The sequence below is a fragment of the Pleurodeles waltl genome, chromosome 9, assembly GCF_031143425.1.
Source record: "Pleurodeles waltl isolate 20211129_DDA chromosome 9, aPleWal1.hap1.20221129, whole genome shotgun sequence".
Lineage (NCBI taxonomy): Eukaryota > Metazoa > Chordata > Amphibia > Caudata > Salamandridae > Pleurodeles > Pleurodeles waltl.
In genome coordinates this window covers 889,182,138-889,201,595 of record NC_090448.1, presented here as the reverse complement: position 1 = coordinate 889,201,595, position 19,458 = coordinate 889,182,138, and the positions used below count along the sequence as shown (strand labels likewise).

The following is a 19,458-nucleotide window of genomic DNA, read 5'->3' as shown; positions in this document are numbered from 1 at the left end:
AACCTCCAAAGATGTTTTTCACAGTAGTAGGGCTGGTCCTTCCATAGGAAAATACTGGGTTACATTATAAGAATTCATAGTGTTTCTTCAGCTGTGGCTCCTCTGCTAAAGCGGAAGAGCATAGCCTCACTGCTTTATGCAGTGGGCAAAATGGAAAAATTAAATGATAATAACATAATGTTATTATCATTTTATATTTCCTCAGGGAGCCAGGTTAGGGCGGGGTGGGGCTGGAGGAGGAAGAGGGCTGTAGGCAAAGTGGTGAGTGCACATAAGTGCGCATGACGCTTTTGTCAGCCATGTTCGGCCGGCCAAACATGTCATGCACACTATGCATTTCTCCACCTGACTGTATTGAACAGCCGGGAGGAGAAAGTGCATAGGGCCCTACTCCCTGTCTGAGCGCCGAAGCAGGGCGCTCAGACCAATCACAATGCTGCTGCCATGCTGTTGACTGCAGTGTCATGACTGGAGAGGAGAATGAAAGCCTTGTGCTTCCGGGAGTCCAAAGAGGACGGAAGGAGAGATTGAAAGTTCTCTCCCAACATAGAGGTACTATTTTTTTTTTTTTCATCCCCCCCACCCCACCACCCCCGTTGACAAGTGCCCACCATTGTGTTTCACTTCAGTTTGAAATCAGCTAGAAGAATGATTCAATGATTAATTTTAATAGTAACCTAAAATCCAACTTAATGATCAAGTCTGTTTATAGTCACATTTCTACTCCTATTTTGGAAATTACACTTTTAGATATGTGTCATTTTCCTTCTTAAGAAAAATAGGAGCTTTCTGTCCATTCCCAGTGTTACCTGACTGCTGAATTCTCCCCTCTGGTAAAATGTGGATTGCGTCCAAACACTGGACAAAAGGTTAGATGTTGAGAGGTGCTTTTCTTCCTTGAACAGGATGGCCTGGGGGCTCTGCCCAGTCCCTTCCTAAGCTACAAAGGATGTCTACCCTGTCACTGGTTGATGTAGCTCACACCTAGGCCTTCCTCCCTTTTGTGTTTGTAGTCAGCTTGGCTCTACACCCAGTGGGATGGGGGGGAGCTGCTTCAGAATTGGTTTGGAGTGACCACAAGGCAATGTTTGCCCATTAACGTAGCCACACTTCTGGGTGGGCCAGGGAGCTCTGACTAGGAGAAGAATGGTTTTGCCATATTGAACGTAGGTAGAGAGGGGCATTGTGGAATAGTTTACATTAAAAACACACAAAGTGCTTCAAAAGTGGGTAGGGTCACCGTATGGAAGTTCTAACTCATTGGTTAGGGAGTAGACAGGAGTTTACCGCACCCACAGGCTGGCACTAGGCATAAATGCAGCATTTCCAGGACCCTGATGAAAGGACACTCCTAGTCCTGGGGAGAGTCAGAAGAAGGACTGCCCTGCTGTCTGAAGAACCTGATGAAAGAGTGGACCTGCTAGCCTTGAACCCAGGACCCCTAAAGCGATTACAAGAGTGAGTTGGCTGCCCCGTTTGTACTACAGCTGGGATACTCAACATAAGGCCAGGGGGCCACATGCGTCCCTCCCGGCCTTCAGATACAGCCCCAGCTGAATTACCCCACATGGCTGCTGAGAGCACTAACATTCATAGAGATGTTCATTGAACCGGCAAGCATTTATTTACACCAACTGAAATAAAAGAAAAGAAGCAAATAAGGTGTCCTGCACCATTTAACTTTAGGAACACATTCATTTTAAAACACTTTTCAACAAATGTTTAAAATAAAGTTTCTTGAAATTTTTTTTAAAAAGTTTATTTCATAAACATGCTTTTCACTTTACTACATCAGATTATAAAAGTGCTTTGAGAAATATATTTTTTTAAAGTGACAGTTTTCAAAATTAACATAGAAATGGTCATGCCTCCTCCTAATCTGGCATAAATACCAATACTCAACTAAGAGTCAAGTCAATCAATCATAAGATTTATAAAGCGCACTAATCACCCGTTAGGGTCTCAAGGCGCTGGGGGGGGGGGGGAAGCTACTGGTCGTAGAGCCATGTCTGTAGGCGTTTCCTGAAAGTTAAGAGGTCTTGGGTCTGGCGAAGATAGAGTGGTAGGGAGTTCCAGGTCTTGGCGGCCAGGTGGGAGAAGGATCTTCCTCCGGCGGTGGTGCGGCGGATGCAGGGAACGGAGGCGAGGGCGACGCTGGCGGAGCGGAGGTTGCGGGTGGGGGTGTGGAAGGTGAGTCTGTCGTTGAGGTAGGCTGGGCCTGTGTTGTGGAGGGCCTTGTGTGTGTGGATGAGGAGTTTGAAGGTGATCCTCTTTGGTATTTGTAGCCAGTGTAAGTGTCTGAGGTGGGGGGTGATGTGGTTGCGGCGTGGGACTTCAAGAATGAGTCGGGCGGATGCATTCTGGATTCTTTGCAGCTTTGTTTGGAGTTTGGTTGTTGTTCCTGCATATAGGGCGTTTCCGTAGTCCAGTCCGCTGCTGACCAGGGCGTGGGTGACAGTTTTCCTGGTTTTGACGGGAATCCACTTGAAGATTTTGCGGAGCATGCGTTGGGTGGTGTAGCAAGAAGAGGAGATGGCGTTGACCTGCTGAGTCATGCTGAGTGTGGAATCCAAGATGAATCCCAGGTTACGTGCATGGGTGGTGGGAGATGGTGCGGATCCTAGTGAGGTGGGCCACCAGGAGTCCTTCCATGCTGAGGGGTTGGCTCCGAATATGAGGATCTCTGTCTTGTCTGTGTTTAATTTGAGGCGGCTTGACTCCTTTCAGCTGGCGATGGCTTGAAGTCCGTTGTGGAGGTTGTTTTTTGCAGCTGTAGGGTCTTTCGTGAGGGAGAGGATTAGCTGAGTGTCGTCTGCGTAGGAAATTATGTTGATGTCGTGTGTTCATGCGATGTTGGCGAGTGGGGCCATGTACATGTTGAAGAGCGTAGGACTGAGTGACGAGCCTTGGGGGATGCCACAGAGGATTCTGGAGGCTTCTGATAGGAACGGTGGAAGGCGGACTCTCTGGCTTCTGCCTGAAAGAAATGATGAGATCCAGTCGAGTGCTTTATCGCGGATTCTAGCGTTATGGAGGCGTGTGCGGAGAGTGTGATGACATACCGTGTCGAAGGCTGCGGAGAAGTCCAGGAGGATGAGTGCTGCTGTTTCTCCTTCGTCGAGCAAGGTCCTGATGTCGTCTGTGGCAGCAATGAGTGCGGTCTCAGTGCTGTGGTGTTTGCGGAATCCGGATTGGGAGGTGTTGAGTGCCTTGCTGTCTTCCAGGAATCGGGATAATTGGCTGTTCACGATTTTTTCGATGTCTTTGGCTGGGAATGGGAGGAGGGAGATCAGTCGGTAGTTATTAGGGTCGTCTGGGTCAGCCTTGGTTTTTTTCAGCAGGGCGTTGACTTCTGCGTGCTTCCAGCTTTCTCGGAAGGTGGCTGATTTGAAGGAGCTGTTGATGGTGTTGCAGAGGTGGGGAGCGATGATGATATTTGCTTTATTGAAGATATGGTGTGGGCAGGGGTCCGATTGTGATCCGGAGTAGATGGAGGCCATGGTGTTGGTGATGTCTTCTTTGTTGATGGGGGTCCAGGTGTGGAGGAGGTGGGTGTTGCTTGGGGTGTTGGGTTCGTGGTGTTTGTAGTCAGCTAGTCATTTATAACGAGGACCCCTCTGGGTGGTCTGGGTTGTTATTATTGATGGACAACATTATAGTTTAAAAAGTCAAACACAAGAGAACGTTTTATACAGTGTATATCTTGGCCACGTGTATTTCAAGGTGGTCTTGTATGCCAAATTGAAGAAAAAGGAGACAAAGTGAAATTAGATAATTGCCTAGGATCACACAATTTGGTTAAGTGGGGAAGGCATGAACTATCCCAGATTTTAGGGTTTCACATTGTGCAATTTAATTTAATAAAATAATATATAACACTAGGCGGCAGGGTATCTGTGTTGTGCACAACTACAATTCCATAAACATTATTCTACATATTTCTTATGCATACTATAGTGCTCCAAGGAGGAAGGGGCACACTTTGGACAATTCAATGATTAAGTTTCTTCCTTTTTACACTTGACTCTCCCAAGGTAGTAATAGCAAGCAAAAAAGGCTTACCCCAAGGTGCAGTAGAGGGCTTGAGACTCAGTTATAGCATAACAAAAAGCCCCTCTGCCACCATGCTGATATCAATGTAGCCCTCGGGCACACACAGGTCATACCTTATGTTGTGGCCCCCGGGAAACATTTTGCAAGTACCCATGAACACAGGAACACAACTAGCTTCTAGAGGACTCTCTCTCTCTGCCTCTGCCTAGCTAGCACATTCCAACTGAACCTGCCTGGATCCTTCTGCTGGTATCTGTTGGAGTGTGTCTCAACCACTAGCTGGTGTCCCTCAGCTCCTCGACCCTTGGCTGGGGTTAGTGTACTCCTCCTGTCCACACTGCTAAAACTGGTACTTAAAAACGTTTTGCCAGCTTTCTGCCAGGAGAATTGATTCAGAGCGGGACTGCTATCAAAGCCATAGCCATCAATGTTAAATCAGCAGTCAGCCTCAGCTTGCTGGTTTGCCCCGTTGAAGGAGGTTTAACTTCCAAAGTCCGAACATAAAGGGTTTCATCTGGACACATGCTGAGCACCATCACATCAACGTCAAGGACATCCTGGGCACAGACTTCACACTTCGCCCACTCACAGCTTTCCCATGTTTGTCGACACCACATTGGGACCTAACTCTCCAGCAAACTGCCCTCCTCAGGTCCTGCTTCAGATCAGTTTGTCCTGCAAAGGACTCGTCGATTACCACTTTTTTGCCATAAAAGTTTCTTAGTCTGAAAGCAAGCTTTCCACTGTGACAAACCTGGATCCTGCATCTTACATGCAACCTAACTTTTGATTTTGACTTTGACTTAGTCTAATGAATGATTGATTGAATAAGCAGGTTTTATAAAGCATGCGATCACCCCTCGGTGCTGAAAACTGATACACAAATGGAAGAAACCACTAGGCAGCACATCTTAAAGGAGCAAAGAAAAAGTCATGATTTCAGCTGTTTCCAAAATGTAACAAGATTGGATTCATTTCTACGATTAAATGGCAGTTTATTCCACAGCTGACAGGTGATGTAAACAAAGCTGCACTCACCCCAGGAAACGTTATTTATCCTGGGAACCTTCACGTAAAGCAATGCAGATTATCTCAATTTTCTGACTGGTTGGTACCATCCGAATAAGCCGGCCAAGCCATTGAGTTCAGTACTGTATAAGGCTTTATGAGGTAAGCAAACGAAACCTACATAACCATGTGCTGTTTGGCACCATTTTTCATTCAAACTTTATAAATGCATATCTCCTATTCTACTGATTGTTTTTTTGTTGTTTTGTGGTATTTTATTTATTAAAATGTACTCTATTTTTCTAAATCGTAGTGGATTGTTTACTTGTTTTGTTTTTTCACTTTATTATTGTTAGAGTACTACATAAATACTTTAAACATGTCCTCCAAATTAAACCCTGGCTACCATGTGGCTATATACCAGAAGGTTACACAGTTTATTTTGTGGCTTTTGTGCTACACCCTGACGAGGATTGTGAATACTATCTGAGGTGGGTTCTCACTAAAAGAAGTGCCAAAGCATAATTTTCAAATGATTGTTTATGTGCAAGAAGGGACACCTTCCTGCACATAAACAATCATTTCTGGCATTTTGCTCTTTCTATGCGTGCTGCAGAAAAAAGCAGAAAACGAGGAGGAATAAAAGTATTCCTCCTCGCTTCGCCCTGCTAACGCCACCCCTGGTGGTGGCGTTAGATTTTGGCTCTGCCTCAGATTTACGAAATTTCATAAATCTGAGGCAGCATCAAAATGCAATGGATTTTGCTGTGGCACGCCCACAGCAACACCCATTGCACGCCCCTTCCACGTACAGTGCTGCGTGAGAAGGGGCCGTATTTACAAGGTGGCGTTAAGCCACAAAAAGTGGCTTAGCGCCATCTTGTAAATACGGCGCAGTGCTTAGCGCCACAGGAGCGTCACAAAAAGTGATGCTCCTGTGGCGCAAGGGGCCTAAAAATACGGCCCTTAGCCTTTTAGTTACCTGTAGCACTGCATTTATCTTCCCACTCGGAATGAATGAAGAGCTATAATTTGTATTCTTACCCTTTTTACTGTTGATCACATTACCTGATGACAGCTTCCACTGCACAGACAAGTTCCTCGGCGCCGCACTCCCGCGTATTTATAGGGGGAGGAGATGTCTGGTAAAGGTGAGTCTCTGTGGTTGATGTGGCTGCTGCTCCCACCTCGTTGCTGTGGTGGTAGGAGTGGCATCTTTTACAGTACCGTACCGGCCTGTTTCCATGGCGATCACAGCATTCGGCTGAGAAGCATGTTACAACTGCTCTCCTCACATGCGAGCTGCAATTCTGGAAGCAAGCATATAGTATTTGCAATTAAAAAGAAACTCTCTGAACTCTACACCATTCTGTTATATTCTTGCTATCTTAGACAGGTTTGGGTGTTTACATTATTAAACACACCACATTGTCTTGAAACATCTAGAGCATAGCTTAGCTTGTGTCACAAAGGTTGCCTAATTGACCTACTTTTTTCGTTTCTTGAATGTCATTCTTTCTTACAACTCATTATTTAACGAGATGTTTTTGCCCCCGTGTTTTGCTGCCCCTCCTCTCATCTTCCGTGAATCTCATCCTCTCATACACTTACATTGTCTCCCTTATTCTTCCATAGATCAATGCCAACAATATCCACCAGTGCGTACATTTACCTATTGATCTGTAGTGCCCGCCCCTCTGTTCACATACACATTGAATTACATTGCCTCTCATACACTTATGATGGATGCCAATGTTACAAATTACAAATTTACCCCCCCTTATCCCACACACAATAGAGTTGCCTGATAGATTTACATCGATCACATCCCTTCTCCCACTGAGAGAACCTGCTCTTTCCTGTCACTGACAAGTAATTTACACTTTTTCAAATGAAACACTGCATTATGTTTCACAAAGCAGAATGAGTGAACGAGTAAACAGATGAATAACTATGAGACAGCGTGTGAGGGGATGAGTGAGCAGGCATGTTTTCAAATGGATATCGATGAAAGGCGTATTCTAAATGGAGTATAAACAAACAATATATAATATATATATATATATGTAAGAACTGGATAAACGCCTTAAATAGATTCAATAGAGCGATTCTTAATCCACAGAAAAACAAATATTCTGTGTGATTACTCGGAGGGGAAATGCACCCTGGGAAAAGGGAATGTTGTAGTTGAGGGTGAAAAGTGTAAAATCTGGTGCAGTTCCACAAACAGCCACAGCGTGTCACCAAGAGCACTTAAAATGACTTTTCAGGTTTTGGCTCTATATAAGTATTTATCTGAAGATTGCTTCAGACGAACTCCTCACAAGATGATGTCCTCGAACATGGAAGGCCTCCCCAAAGCCTTCTTTCTACACAGTTGCAACAGAAGCCCTGGATGCAGGGAGCAGATGGAGGCACCTACTGTGCCACAGCCAGTGTCCATACGGTTCCTGGTAGCCCTGTTGAGATCAAACGGCCTCCGCCTCTGCCTGCACATGAAGGGGAGGATGTCCAAAACGCAGCTTCCCAAGTTAGAGGCCACAGCGCAAGGCCCAATGGACCATGAGTGGGTAGACTGACTATATTTCTTCTCTCTGCCTTTAATGAAAGAGAACAGAGCCCCAGGGCTGGTCTTTAATTTGTAGTCACCTATTTTATCAAACATTTTCGGCCTTGCAGCTTTGGATTATCAAAACCATTCCAAATCAGATCTGTTTTAACTTGTAAGAACTAGGGGTAGAAAATGAATGGAAAAGGGACAAGAAGAGGAATATGTCTTAAAGAGAGACAGAAAATGTGGTGATGAGTCAAGGCTGACGCCAGGTTGCTGCTACCCGACTTTGCAGAAAGTCTCAGTGTGAGGACAGGGAAAGGTATGAAAAACAAAAATATATATTTTTCTGTGAATACGCACTTTCACTTCTTGAAATGTTTAATGCTGGAGTAAGACAGGGCCACTCACAGAAAAGGCTTTATGAATGAAAACCGGCTACTAAGGTTCAATTCTATCCTTAAGACAGAAGTGAAACACATCTATTCCAAGAAAGAGCTTTGTGGAAAGGGCCGCAATCTTCAATGAGATGTTTTTAGAAATAAGGGAGATCTGAGCTGCGATTTTAAGTCTTACTCGAAAACCCCAGGGGGAGCTCATCCTTATGGGCAGAGGAGCAGAACCTTTCTTTGAAAGGGGCGGGCCATGGGGGTGAAGTGCACTGAAGGGGAGTGCACAGCACTCCCCCTCACTGCACATGTATGTTTGGCCAGCTGTCTTGGGCCAGCAACTGGAGAGAGCCTGCACAGGCTCACAGTCTGCCTGGGAGAGCCCTGGCTGGGTGCTCCCAGCCAATCCTGACGCTGCTCTGAGCAACGTCAGTATTGGCCACATGGCAGGCTCGGAGCCTGGGCCTGCACCAAGAAGATGATGGAGTTTTTTATTTATTTTCTTATTTAATTTAATTTTTATCTCCCCCCCTCCCCCACCGTGCGCGCCGCCATGCCCCTTCTGCACCCCATGAACCGCCACTGGAAGACCGACTGTTACAAGTAACACTAGACTTTGCTGCGTAACTCAAAAATGTAGTCCAGGGAAGTCTGAGTCTCTCCCTATTATTGCTGAGACTTTAACACTAAGCACAAAAAATTGTGTAAGTGTGTGTGTGTGTTGGGGCGCACACACTTTAGCACCTTTCTCAACGTAGCTTCCGGTGCTAAAGGATGTTGTTTTCTCAGAATATGATTGCGAGTCTATTTGGCCCACTAGCCACAGGAAAACCACAGGGCTGTGACTAAAATGTAACATTGGTTTGAGAAGATGCAGTGAATTTCAATTTCAGGTTCCCCTGCAAAAGTAAACTGGCTAATTCAAGCCGCCTCTTACTTCATCAGAGCAGAGTAGTAAATTACTTCTGTCAGTGATCGCAGAGAGGTTAGCATATTTTCAGTGAAAACGTTTGAGCAATGAAATATGGTAAACGAGTCTGTGTTTTGACAAAGGCAGAGTTGACGAGGATGTTGGAAGTTACTAGAATGTCCAGATCCTGAATATATACTTAAATATACATACTCTCTGTTATTTAACACAATCCGTTATTAAATAGATTGTTATACACTAAAACCTTTGATATGACTCATGTTTACTTGTAACTGACTATGTAAGTTATAGTTATGGGTGATGTTCCAGTCGATTGCTCCTGCTGCACTTGACAACGTGATTCCTCTGAATGCAAGTCTATGACAGATTTTATTGTTCGCTTTTCTTGACCTTTTGATACGATAGTGCAATTAAAGCTGCTCTTGTCCCATGACAAGTGTCGAACTATTGAGCAACTTAATTATCTATTCTGGAGTCAACAGCTTGCAATAAACAAACCGGAGCATATTTATGAGAGGCTTGCAATGCCCTTGCATCACTTTTAGTGAAAAACCTTTCAACCATATATATGAGGCCACCCAAAGCCACTTTGCATGGCTTTGAATGGCCTCATTGATATGGAGTAAGGCAAGGTATCACAAATCACTGTGTTGCATTAATCTGCGTTTGGCAGGAGTTTCATGAGCAAAGCGGTAGGTGTTCCCACACAACACCCATGGATTTTTACACATCCCCATATTTACTGGAGCTTGTAAACCTCGGGATGTGCCAAAACCTTACGCCTCTCCAAAGGAGGGGCAACAAGGAAAAATATATTTATTTCTTCTTGTTTTTTCTTCTTTCTATATGTGCTGCCTTCTACAGCATTCATTGAAAGAAAAAATACTCCGAGGATTGTTTTTGTGCAGAAAGGGCCCCTTCCCACACAAAAACAATCCTGCCTATAAAGCAGACACCCTTGCACCATGGTGCAAGGGTTCCTGCGTTGGCATTGGGCAGCCAAAACGGGAAAGGACAGGAATGCGCCATATTGCACAGATACAGCACATTTCAGACATTTCATTTTGACGCAGGGCAGCTCAGCAAGCTGACCCGCTCCAAAAGCACATAAATATGGGCCAAAGTGTTTAAGCCACTTAAAACAGACCTATTTTCAAGAGCACAGTAGCCCTTGCTAAAGGCAGTGGTGTTCAAAACCTTGTTTTCAGTTTAGCAGCAGAAACTCCAACAGCTGACTTTTTCCCAAATATCAAAATGGTAGTTGTTTGTTATGTTGGAACAAAACAAATTCATAGAATACTGGTTCTGGAAAGCAATTTTACCTAAATAGGTTAATCAAAATGTCCAAGATGAGTGGCATTTACCATTTAGTAGAAATCAATTAATACAATGGCTTCTAGACAATTATTTAAGGTGTAGATGTAAATTATAATGAAAATCGTCCATTTCCTTTGGTTCTCCTACAAAGTTTGCTTAAATCTATTTTCCCGTCCCTCCCCTTCCCTTCCCATGTCCTGTCTCTGGATTATGTGTTTCACTTGCTTTTCGAATTATCACTCGGGAGTTACTCTAAGGATCCAATCCCTTTTTCCCTCTCACATTCATTTCTCTCGCCCTCCACATTTTATTGTGTTCTTAATGTTCTTTGGAAATAGTTTTCAATTATTTATTTCCTTTTAAGGAATTGATGAGTTTAACTGTTGCCGTTTACTCTACTGATTAATCAATTCAATATCCCTTTGCATTGCCTTCTAGGTACGTCAAAGCAAGCGGGTGTGTATCGAAATTCAAAGGCTTCAAAGATTCAGTATTGTTTTGTTTGTGGAAGGTTCCTTCATCACTGTTACAGTGAGTTAAATTTTAATTTTTACGAGAGCCATGGCAATTCTGTCACTAGCTTTGATTTCTAAGCTTGTCAGAATGACAAGAATATTCGCAATGTTTCCACTACGCTTCTAAATGTAAGGAAATCAGTTGTAATTATTCCTGCCTTCAAAACAATGTAAATGACTGAGAGGAGGGTCTTTGTGAACATTTTAGGTTCCCTTTAGTTGTCATTGCAGTATTTCACGGCTGTTATTGGATATTGTGGTTGATGGATAAAAAAAATTGCCCCCCTGTGCCTGTCCTCCGGAGATGGCAAGTCAGGCCCGAGTTGTTCAATGAAAGCTCATCGTAACACCTTAGGGTTTGGGTCTCGGGTAAGGTTTGTGCTGACTGGTTGATTGGTGTTACCAGAAAGCAGATCTAGAATCTATCTACTTCTCAACAACACACACTGTATACTTAAAAATGATAAATGTGAGGAGTGGCCTGACATTTGCCAGGATTGGTTCATCTGGATTTGTGCACCTGATCAGTACCAATAGTTGCCTGTTTGCCATTGGGTCAGGATGGAAGCATGCTAAAAGGACAGAACAGAGGGTCGAAGGCAGGCAGACTGGCCCCTTCCCTGGGTCTCTGGTGTGTGGGGACAGAGGAGGGGCACTATTGCCCGTTTTATGGCAGGGCAGTTGTTCTGAGAGGGAAGTTGGGAGAAGCTTAAGCCTGGGTGAAAAGTGACATGGTGGGAAATCATATCAGCAAGCACTGTGGGTGTCTGCAGGTACTGATCTGCCATTTGGGAATCCCACCGGTATCACCTGGGAGCCACTTATCCTATTTGAAGCAAGAGGTTATTCCTTGAATCACATCCCTTCTGCCACTACCTTTCAGACTGCATTGTTCTTATATGAAAAGAAAATGAAGAGGAAAATGTCCATATCGAGTTCTCCAATATCTATTGTGCTGATCTCAGAAAAATTAAGAAATATGGAAAACCCATAAGATTTGTTAGCTTTAATCGGCTTACAGAATAGGACCAGTAGGTCATTTTAGTTCAAAGAAATGCGCAATTTGACAACAGCTGGAATATATCTAACTGCTTTGTAAAACCAAAAATATGATCATATGTTGTTTAATCATATACACTCGGAATCCGAGAGCTCACAAAAGACTGTGTTGAATCTTAAACCGCTAAAAAAATGAAATGTTCACCAAACTTGAGGCCACAAACATGTAAATATATTGAAAATGATTTCATATTGATATGATATGATTACCTTCCATACAGTAGTCTTAACACTGCCCTCCACGCAGTTGAAAAAGTAAAGTCTTTCATTTTTTTATTGACATAAGATACAATGAGTTGCATTGTTTGTATCCATGTTGGTTCAAAACCAAATTCTATTTGTTAGAAGTTATGGTATCTTCAATTGGACCACAAACACCAACATTACATTTAAATGCTCTTTAATGGATTTTATTTCTTGTAGGCCCAATAAAAGGTATCACACTTCATAAATCTATAATTTGCAAGTGTTTAGGCCAATAAATGTACTGTCATCTGAGCAGGCGCCCCCCGTATATTTCAAAGGAGGTTTCACATCCATCACTAGTGTCCATGGTAAATGATGAATGTGATTCAACAAGTGACAATATGTTATGTGACAGACAACTGCAGAAGGTGGTGTTGAAGACATCTGTATGAGTATATGGACTAACATGCTTATCCATGGTAAATCTTGCAAGCTATAATCACATGTTCCTCCTTTGCAGCGATGAGTACTAGAAAGCCACCACAACCAACAATGAGCTTCTGAGAGATGAGTGGAAGATGTACACAAATACAGGACTGCACACCAAGTCATGTCCACAGGCATGTTCCCACCACGAGCACATGGATTGGCTTGCCCTTACCTTCTTCTGACAGATAGCAGAAATTTCAGCTGTAAGGGGAAGGCACATAAAAACATCAAACATTCCACTACTACCCACCTGCAAGGACAGCTAGTGAACTTAAGGAAGTCCATAAGCGCAATATTATTATCTATAATAATCAGCTAGGTGCCCGCACATTTTTCCTCTGTAAATTTACTCAATATAATTCTGACTAGCTCTTTAATCTTTTCTGCATGGATTCTGAATTTCTTGGTGATTTTTGTTTTTCAATAAAACGCTGTAGTAATTAGCTGTTATTCACAACAGCATAATGTAAAATATCTCAACCTCAGTGAGGCAATCTTATTGTTTTACTTAGAGGCATAAAAGTGTGATGGGTGCACCCGCATGGGGTAAATTTTGAAGAGTAAAAATATTTTTTACACAAAACCTGCAACTGTAGCAACAATTAAAGGCTGAAATTAGGTTGGATAGTTGCAATAACATACAATTTGGCCCGATGTCCAAAATTAAGGGCCTAAAATCCAAGAATGTTTACATATACAGAACAATGGTTTCTCTGTGCTTTCCAAATAACAAAAGTCCAGATTAATTCAAATAGGTATAACTTACAACTCCTATACATTTCATTTACATCTGTTCTTATATCACTTTTGTTGCGGTTAAATATAAGCCTTCTCTTTCCCAACAGGTATACAATAGATCTGTCCTAAGGAACAGACGTAATTGTAGTACACTGACTAACGGTGTCACTTGAAACGGTTTTCCTGGCCTTATGTTTGTATATTTCACCTATTTAGTAAAATACACAATTTCAGAGTTATTTAATTTGACACATTTTCAAATTAACTTTAGAAATTATTTCTTCTCTCAGGCAAAATATTTTCCATATTATGTCCTTTATTCATCTGTCTCACCCCGTTTGGTTAGTGCTCTGTCCTTCACTTACTGCAGCAGTGATATCAGGGTTTTCCAGTTGTAACTAAAGTGTGCAGATAGGTGTGAGAAATGCAATTACAAATGTTGGAAAATAGCTAAAATTGTTACTGCTCAAAGAGTGATTGCCGCAGGTCAAGGGATTTCTCTGAGCACAGCTGTGGAGATGCCTATCTGTGACTCTTAAAAAAATGAAGAGTGCCTATGTGCGTGATTCAGAGTTTGGCTGACAGGCTACTTCATCATAAACAGGATGGATATCTCTGCCTTATTACGAGTGTATTATATCCTGTGGTACTTGTAATAGGATGGACAGAATATCCGTCACGTTTCTGACTGAGTACCCTTCCTCCAAACTCTAAATCAGGCCCTAACCTGCACACACGTAACTTAACTTATGCACCCTTATTTCATGACTTACACCAGTTTTTTTAACTTGGCATCAGTTACTCCCATTTACAGGTGTAAGTCCATCATAAATCAGAAATACGTAAACAATGAAGTAATATGAGTTTGATCTAGTTCCCATTGCAAAAAGAACAAAATAGTGCAAATTTGATGTGTCCTGCCTTGCAGTGATGCAAAATCAATGCAAACGGTGTAATGTGGTCCTATTGCACTTACATTTGAGGTGCAAGTGGATACCAGTCTGTGATTATTATTTGTCTTCCACTTTTGGGCAGAATGGCATGGACATTGTTCCTTCCCCTCCCAGTAAATCCTTCAATGGACAACTGGAAATTCAGTTAGAAAAGCATGTACTAATTCAAGCATGAGCATTTTTGTAGACAGCCTACTTCTAAGTTAGAGATTGACAAAAGGGTTCTACTCCCGTTCTCTAAGATGCACCTCTCCCTAAAGCAGAAATTTATTAAAGATATTTGGTCATTTTAATGTAATGTAGTTATTGAAACAAAAGTGTAACTATCCTGAAAATAACTGTCCGGTGTATTATACAAATAGATTGTTTCTGAACGCATCTCCTATGGTCAGTCATATGCAAGGGGTTATCTGCTGCCCTCTTGACCACCAAGATGCCAAGCAGAGGTGAGCGCTGGATGATTTGGCACTTTACTGTTACTGTCCACACAGTTTTGTGACTGTAAACAAAAGAAGTACCCCTCCTGTACACCCTTCAAGAAACCTGCTATTTGCCAGGGGAATCCACATTAAGTAAACTCTGCTGATTACTAGGAATAATTTCCTGCACAGTTTACAATGTATGAGGAGTGTATTTGCCTTTGAAAACCCTTCCTATCTAGGGTGATGTTCAGTAGTGTGTACTAGTGTTATTGAAGGTAAACCAGCAGGCTTAAAAAAAAATCAGCCTTATTTTTCATAAGTGTTAACATTTTGTGCATCTGAAAACCCCTGTTACCCAGCTTTGAAGGTGGGCTTAAGTATGTAGAAGATTTTTTTTCATAGCTGCAAATTTTCTTTACATCTAGCTCAGGCAAAATTTAAGTTGGCCAGCGTAATTTGCATAATTTCTGTCATTCTGCATTATTCTTTTTATGTGAAATTCCGCAGGTACACTATTATGCCACATGGTCTAATTGGGGGTAATTCAGTTAAAATTATGGGAGCGCCAGAATTACGCAAACATTGTGAACCCACGATGCTCTTGTTCGCTGGATGGTGTTTTTTTGTGCTTCTTTTTAGATCATAAGGCACCCTTATGTCCAAAATTGACCCAAGGATGCACTTCACACTAGTGTAGCAAAAAGGACCACGTGTGTGTTCACTTAAATTTGCTTAATTATCCCGAAATTTCACGTTATTATGCAAATGAAAATTATGTGAATTTCGCACTCCTCTAGTTTCCTCATATGCATGATTATGCTCATATAAATATGTTTAAATAATGACACATTTATTTCTTTTACAGACAGGAATTGTTCCTCACTGCGTAATGAGACTTGCTTTGAAAAGTGAACAGAATTTCCGTTGTCAGCAAAACTGTTTTAAATTGGTACACTGATTCAAGAAATGAATGAGAGAAATAATCAAAAAGGACTTGCACACTGTTAATATGTATTTTCATAATGCGAGAAAACCCATAGGAGCAACACCCACTTCTAGAAGAAAATTCCCCCAGCAGACCAATGAGCAAATAAACCCTTAAAACCTCTAATACTGAATGGAAGTAAATTGGGACCTGAAGTAATAGCTTTAGGAGGATAGCTATAGAAAATTATTTTTGTCATTTTCCCCTGATTTGTTTTATTGTTGGACTATGGACAACTAGAATTCTGACCCAAGAGCATCTGCATGTACACTTGTCTAAAAAGGAAAATTACTAGATTATCACATTTGTATATTTTAGACAACCATAAGTCAACTTTATTATATGCAAAACATCTGCAAGGTTTGTAAAGGTCAAATCTTAGCTATAGGCCTGCACGAGATAATCTCCTTTGCTTGTATGTATAACAAAATATAACTCTGAGGCTTATGTCAAAAATGAAAATTAAGACCTTTTTCCAGTTAAAAGGCATTTAAGCTAAATAAGTATAACAACATAATGGAAACAGCAAAGAAAACATTGGATTGTGGTTACTGACACTGATAATATACGTTTTTAAAAGTTGTCAAATGTCTAAAACTAGGGTTATGTGAGCAAATGCCCTAATCTCTTTCCTTGTGCATAGCATTCTGTGGCTCAGATATAATTGCCGCTAGTCAGACTTCCTCATCAAGCTTTGGTTTTGCCATTCTGAAACTTCAAAAGTGCATATCACATCGGGCTTCCAGGCAGCACAAACACTCAGGCCTCTCCGTGCAAATACAAGTAATGACATTTGCTCTCATTATGAATAATGAATGTTCCAAAGTTTCTGTAAATCAAGTCTCAATGTGAGGTGGAAGATAGGTGTCCAACAGAGGGAAGTTTTTTGTTTAATCCCCTGGAGGCAGGAGTAGGCTACACTTGGAAGGACATTAGATTGCGCTCTAGAGAAGCTTGAGGATGACTAAGGGATGGCTTTATTTGTCATAGCACTATTGAATTGTTTTAACTGTAAGCCACCTTTGTGAGGCAGGAACTGGGTCACACTGTAGTGAATCCTAGGAGGGAAACAAAGAACACTTGGGGGTTAACACTATTTCTAGATGAGTTCGGCTTTTGCACTGAAAGGAAAAGAACTAACTAAATCAGAAGAAATTATGACTGCCTGCTACTCGTACATGAAACTCCATCTGCTTTGTGATGGACTTCAGAGAGTGTCTCCTGCTTTCCCCGAAACCTCTGGACCTGGAAAGCTGCTCAGACAGTCTTTTGCTGACCCACATGGACAAAGGTTCAAGAACTCATGAGGAAAGCATAGTTGGAGTAGGAATTTATCTCCTAAAGCGGGAGAGCATAGAAGTCCCTGGAGACAGAGAAAGCAGCATCTATATTAAAGAAACCCAGCTGCAACTGGAAATGTTGCTGTAGAGTTGAGAGAAGCCATTTTACAATGTGGACATGTGGCCTGTTGTGAAAGAGGTCTTTCCAGGCCAGGCAGTTTAGAGACTCTGGGAGTACCAGGGAAGAAGTTACACAACTTCTTTTAAAATCTTAGATTAAAAAAATTGTCATCTTTGTATGACTGTAGCAAGATGTCAAGTTCACCAAAAAATGACGCAACCTTCACAGCTTTGTTTTCTTGTCTTCCCTTTTTTGCAGCTTTTAACCACTGAGTGCACAGTTACTACAGAAAAAGTTCGTGAGTGAGAAGGCACCGTCTGAGTGGTATGATCTGCATATTCTTGCACTATATTTCTCCATTGATGGTCAGCCTCAAAGGGTACCTACGTTGTGGTCCTCCATAGCTCTTGAACTCAACAACCTGTATCCTTCCTTGCTATAAGGCCTCAAAGGTCACCTAGGTACCTGAAAACTACACCCCTTTGACATACTTTGATTTGTACTTCAGATTTTTCCCTAATCAACTTTTCAGGTTTTTTCCTTTTATGTGTCAGTCTATTCACTACATTTGATTCATATTTATTAACTTGATTTTGTATGTTTAGTTTGTTTCTTTACTAACTGCAATGTTATTCTGGTGTCACTGTACAGGTACCACATGTAATTTTCTCTGGGGCAGGACTTGGTCCCTATGCCCATGTATCATGGATTCCTCACACAAACCTGTTTAAATTAATAGGAATGGATCAGTCTGATTGGTGGGTGGTCTGCCACAGGTTGCATGGAGACTGCTCCCATAGTTCAATATTCCAGTTTTCTATGATGACCTTCTTGTTTTTAATGCTTTTGGAATGTTTATGGAAAGATACTTTGAGATCATAAGATTCCAAAAGAGGTCCAAGAGGACTGGATGTATAAAAAAATTTCAGCATAGCTACCAACTACATCAATGATGTCCACTAAGATTCACTGACCCTGAATATAAGTGAGTAAAAGGGAAGGTACAATTTATCACACTCCATAAAATCATACTCCTCGTGATTCAGAATGTATTACGTGTTCACATATTCCGGGTTTTGTGGGAATAACAGATGGATTTTGGTGCTTACCATACAATAATCTAAATGTCACTTTAGATACCATACACGTTTTCCCGTTTAACTTCCAGTAAGTTTGACATGTCAAAATTGTATGAAGGATGAAGTCTTTATACCACAAGGCTCAGTAAATTTCTCCCAACTCAGAGTTTCAACCTCCTCATACACAGGGGTGTGTGCAAAAGTCAATAAACCTTGACCCACTCATAGTCAGGACCATTGTATTCAAATTCAACTTACATCGCTACCTTGTTACTTTATCAAGAATCAGGCACTTCTAGGAGTATGCTGGATTTTGCCTTTTCTGGCTTCTAGGCTCAAAGGAGGCTTATATGCACGTGTAGCACAACTCAGATACTCATGAGGGACAAAGTGCATTTTATTTTAGATAGGAAGATCTCAGATTTGTGGAGGATTCAAACTAACCTATTCTCCATAATCTTCAAGCATCTTTTAAGATTCTTTACAGCCATAGTTACCCTAGAAAAACTAAGAGCTGTAAGGATCATCTTGGGCTTTGGACAGACCGCTTCTGTTATATTTCAGAAAGAGTTTTAGGGCACATTTTTGAAGATGCCAGTTGTAGCCTAAAGTTTGTCCTATACAGCTTGGGGTAACAATAAGCTTCTCAGATACTCTACTGGCCAATTTGATTTGTTGCTGGAGACATTTTAGTGAATTTCTTCAACAGGTGACCAGGCTAACTTTACAGCTGCATTAAGAAACTCCAGGTTCTCTGGAATTGTACCTACAGTGCTGAGGGTGATACAAACATCTGAGGACAGAAGTAACTTCCAGAAATATGGAACTAATGCATCATAAATAATTGTGCATCGCTTGCACTGCTTGTGTAATACAAAGTTGTGCAATTTAATTTGCTGTAGTTGATAATACAGATAGAGTTATGCACTAATATATGGATGAAACCAAATTTGTTAACTATATTTAGTAGCCATATATAGTCTTAAGTGTTTTAAATATGTCAAGTTAATTTGAACAAAAAATCTTAGTTCATGACCTATCCTTTGTTAAAACAAAACCAAAACAATATGATCTTGCAATGTTTGTGTGCCCAGGCAATAAAGCATTAGAACAAACTAGTTTTATAATAAACATAGTTCTCCTTTCACATTTGAAAAGTGCCCATAAGAAGTCCACTTTCTATGATTTGAAGAAACACATTAATGTTGAGAAAAATCCCTCTGTGCCATGTTTTCTCCATTCCGTACTATATATACATGCAGCAAAAATGTTGCATATGCATTTGCCTGCGTTTCTTGCACCAGTGCAAGGTTTTTGTAAAATAACCACTACAATCGGCCCCAAAGTTCCACAAGACATTCATGATGGCTTCTTTTGAGTTC

At 41.6% G+C, this 19,458-nt stretch overlaps 1 protein-coding gene across 1 annotated transcript in view; it reads right to left on the bottom strand.

Annotated features, from left to right (window-relative positions):
• UNC79 (unc-79 homolog, NALCN channel complex subunit) overlaps positions 1-19,458 on the bottom strand; it is a 770,017-nt gene that overhangs the window by 616,383 nt on the left and 134,176 nt on the right. Inside the window, exons 11-12 of the mRNA XM_069208227.1 lie at positions 12,671-12,699; positions 6,130-6,371 (exon numbers count right to left, since the gene is read on the bottom strand). Of these exons, the coding sequence (XP_069064328.1) occupies positions 6,130-6,371; positions 12,671-12,699 (271 nt within the window). The remainder of the gene's footprint in view (positions 1-6,129; positions 6,372-12,670; positions 12,700-19,458) is intronic.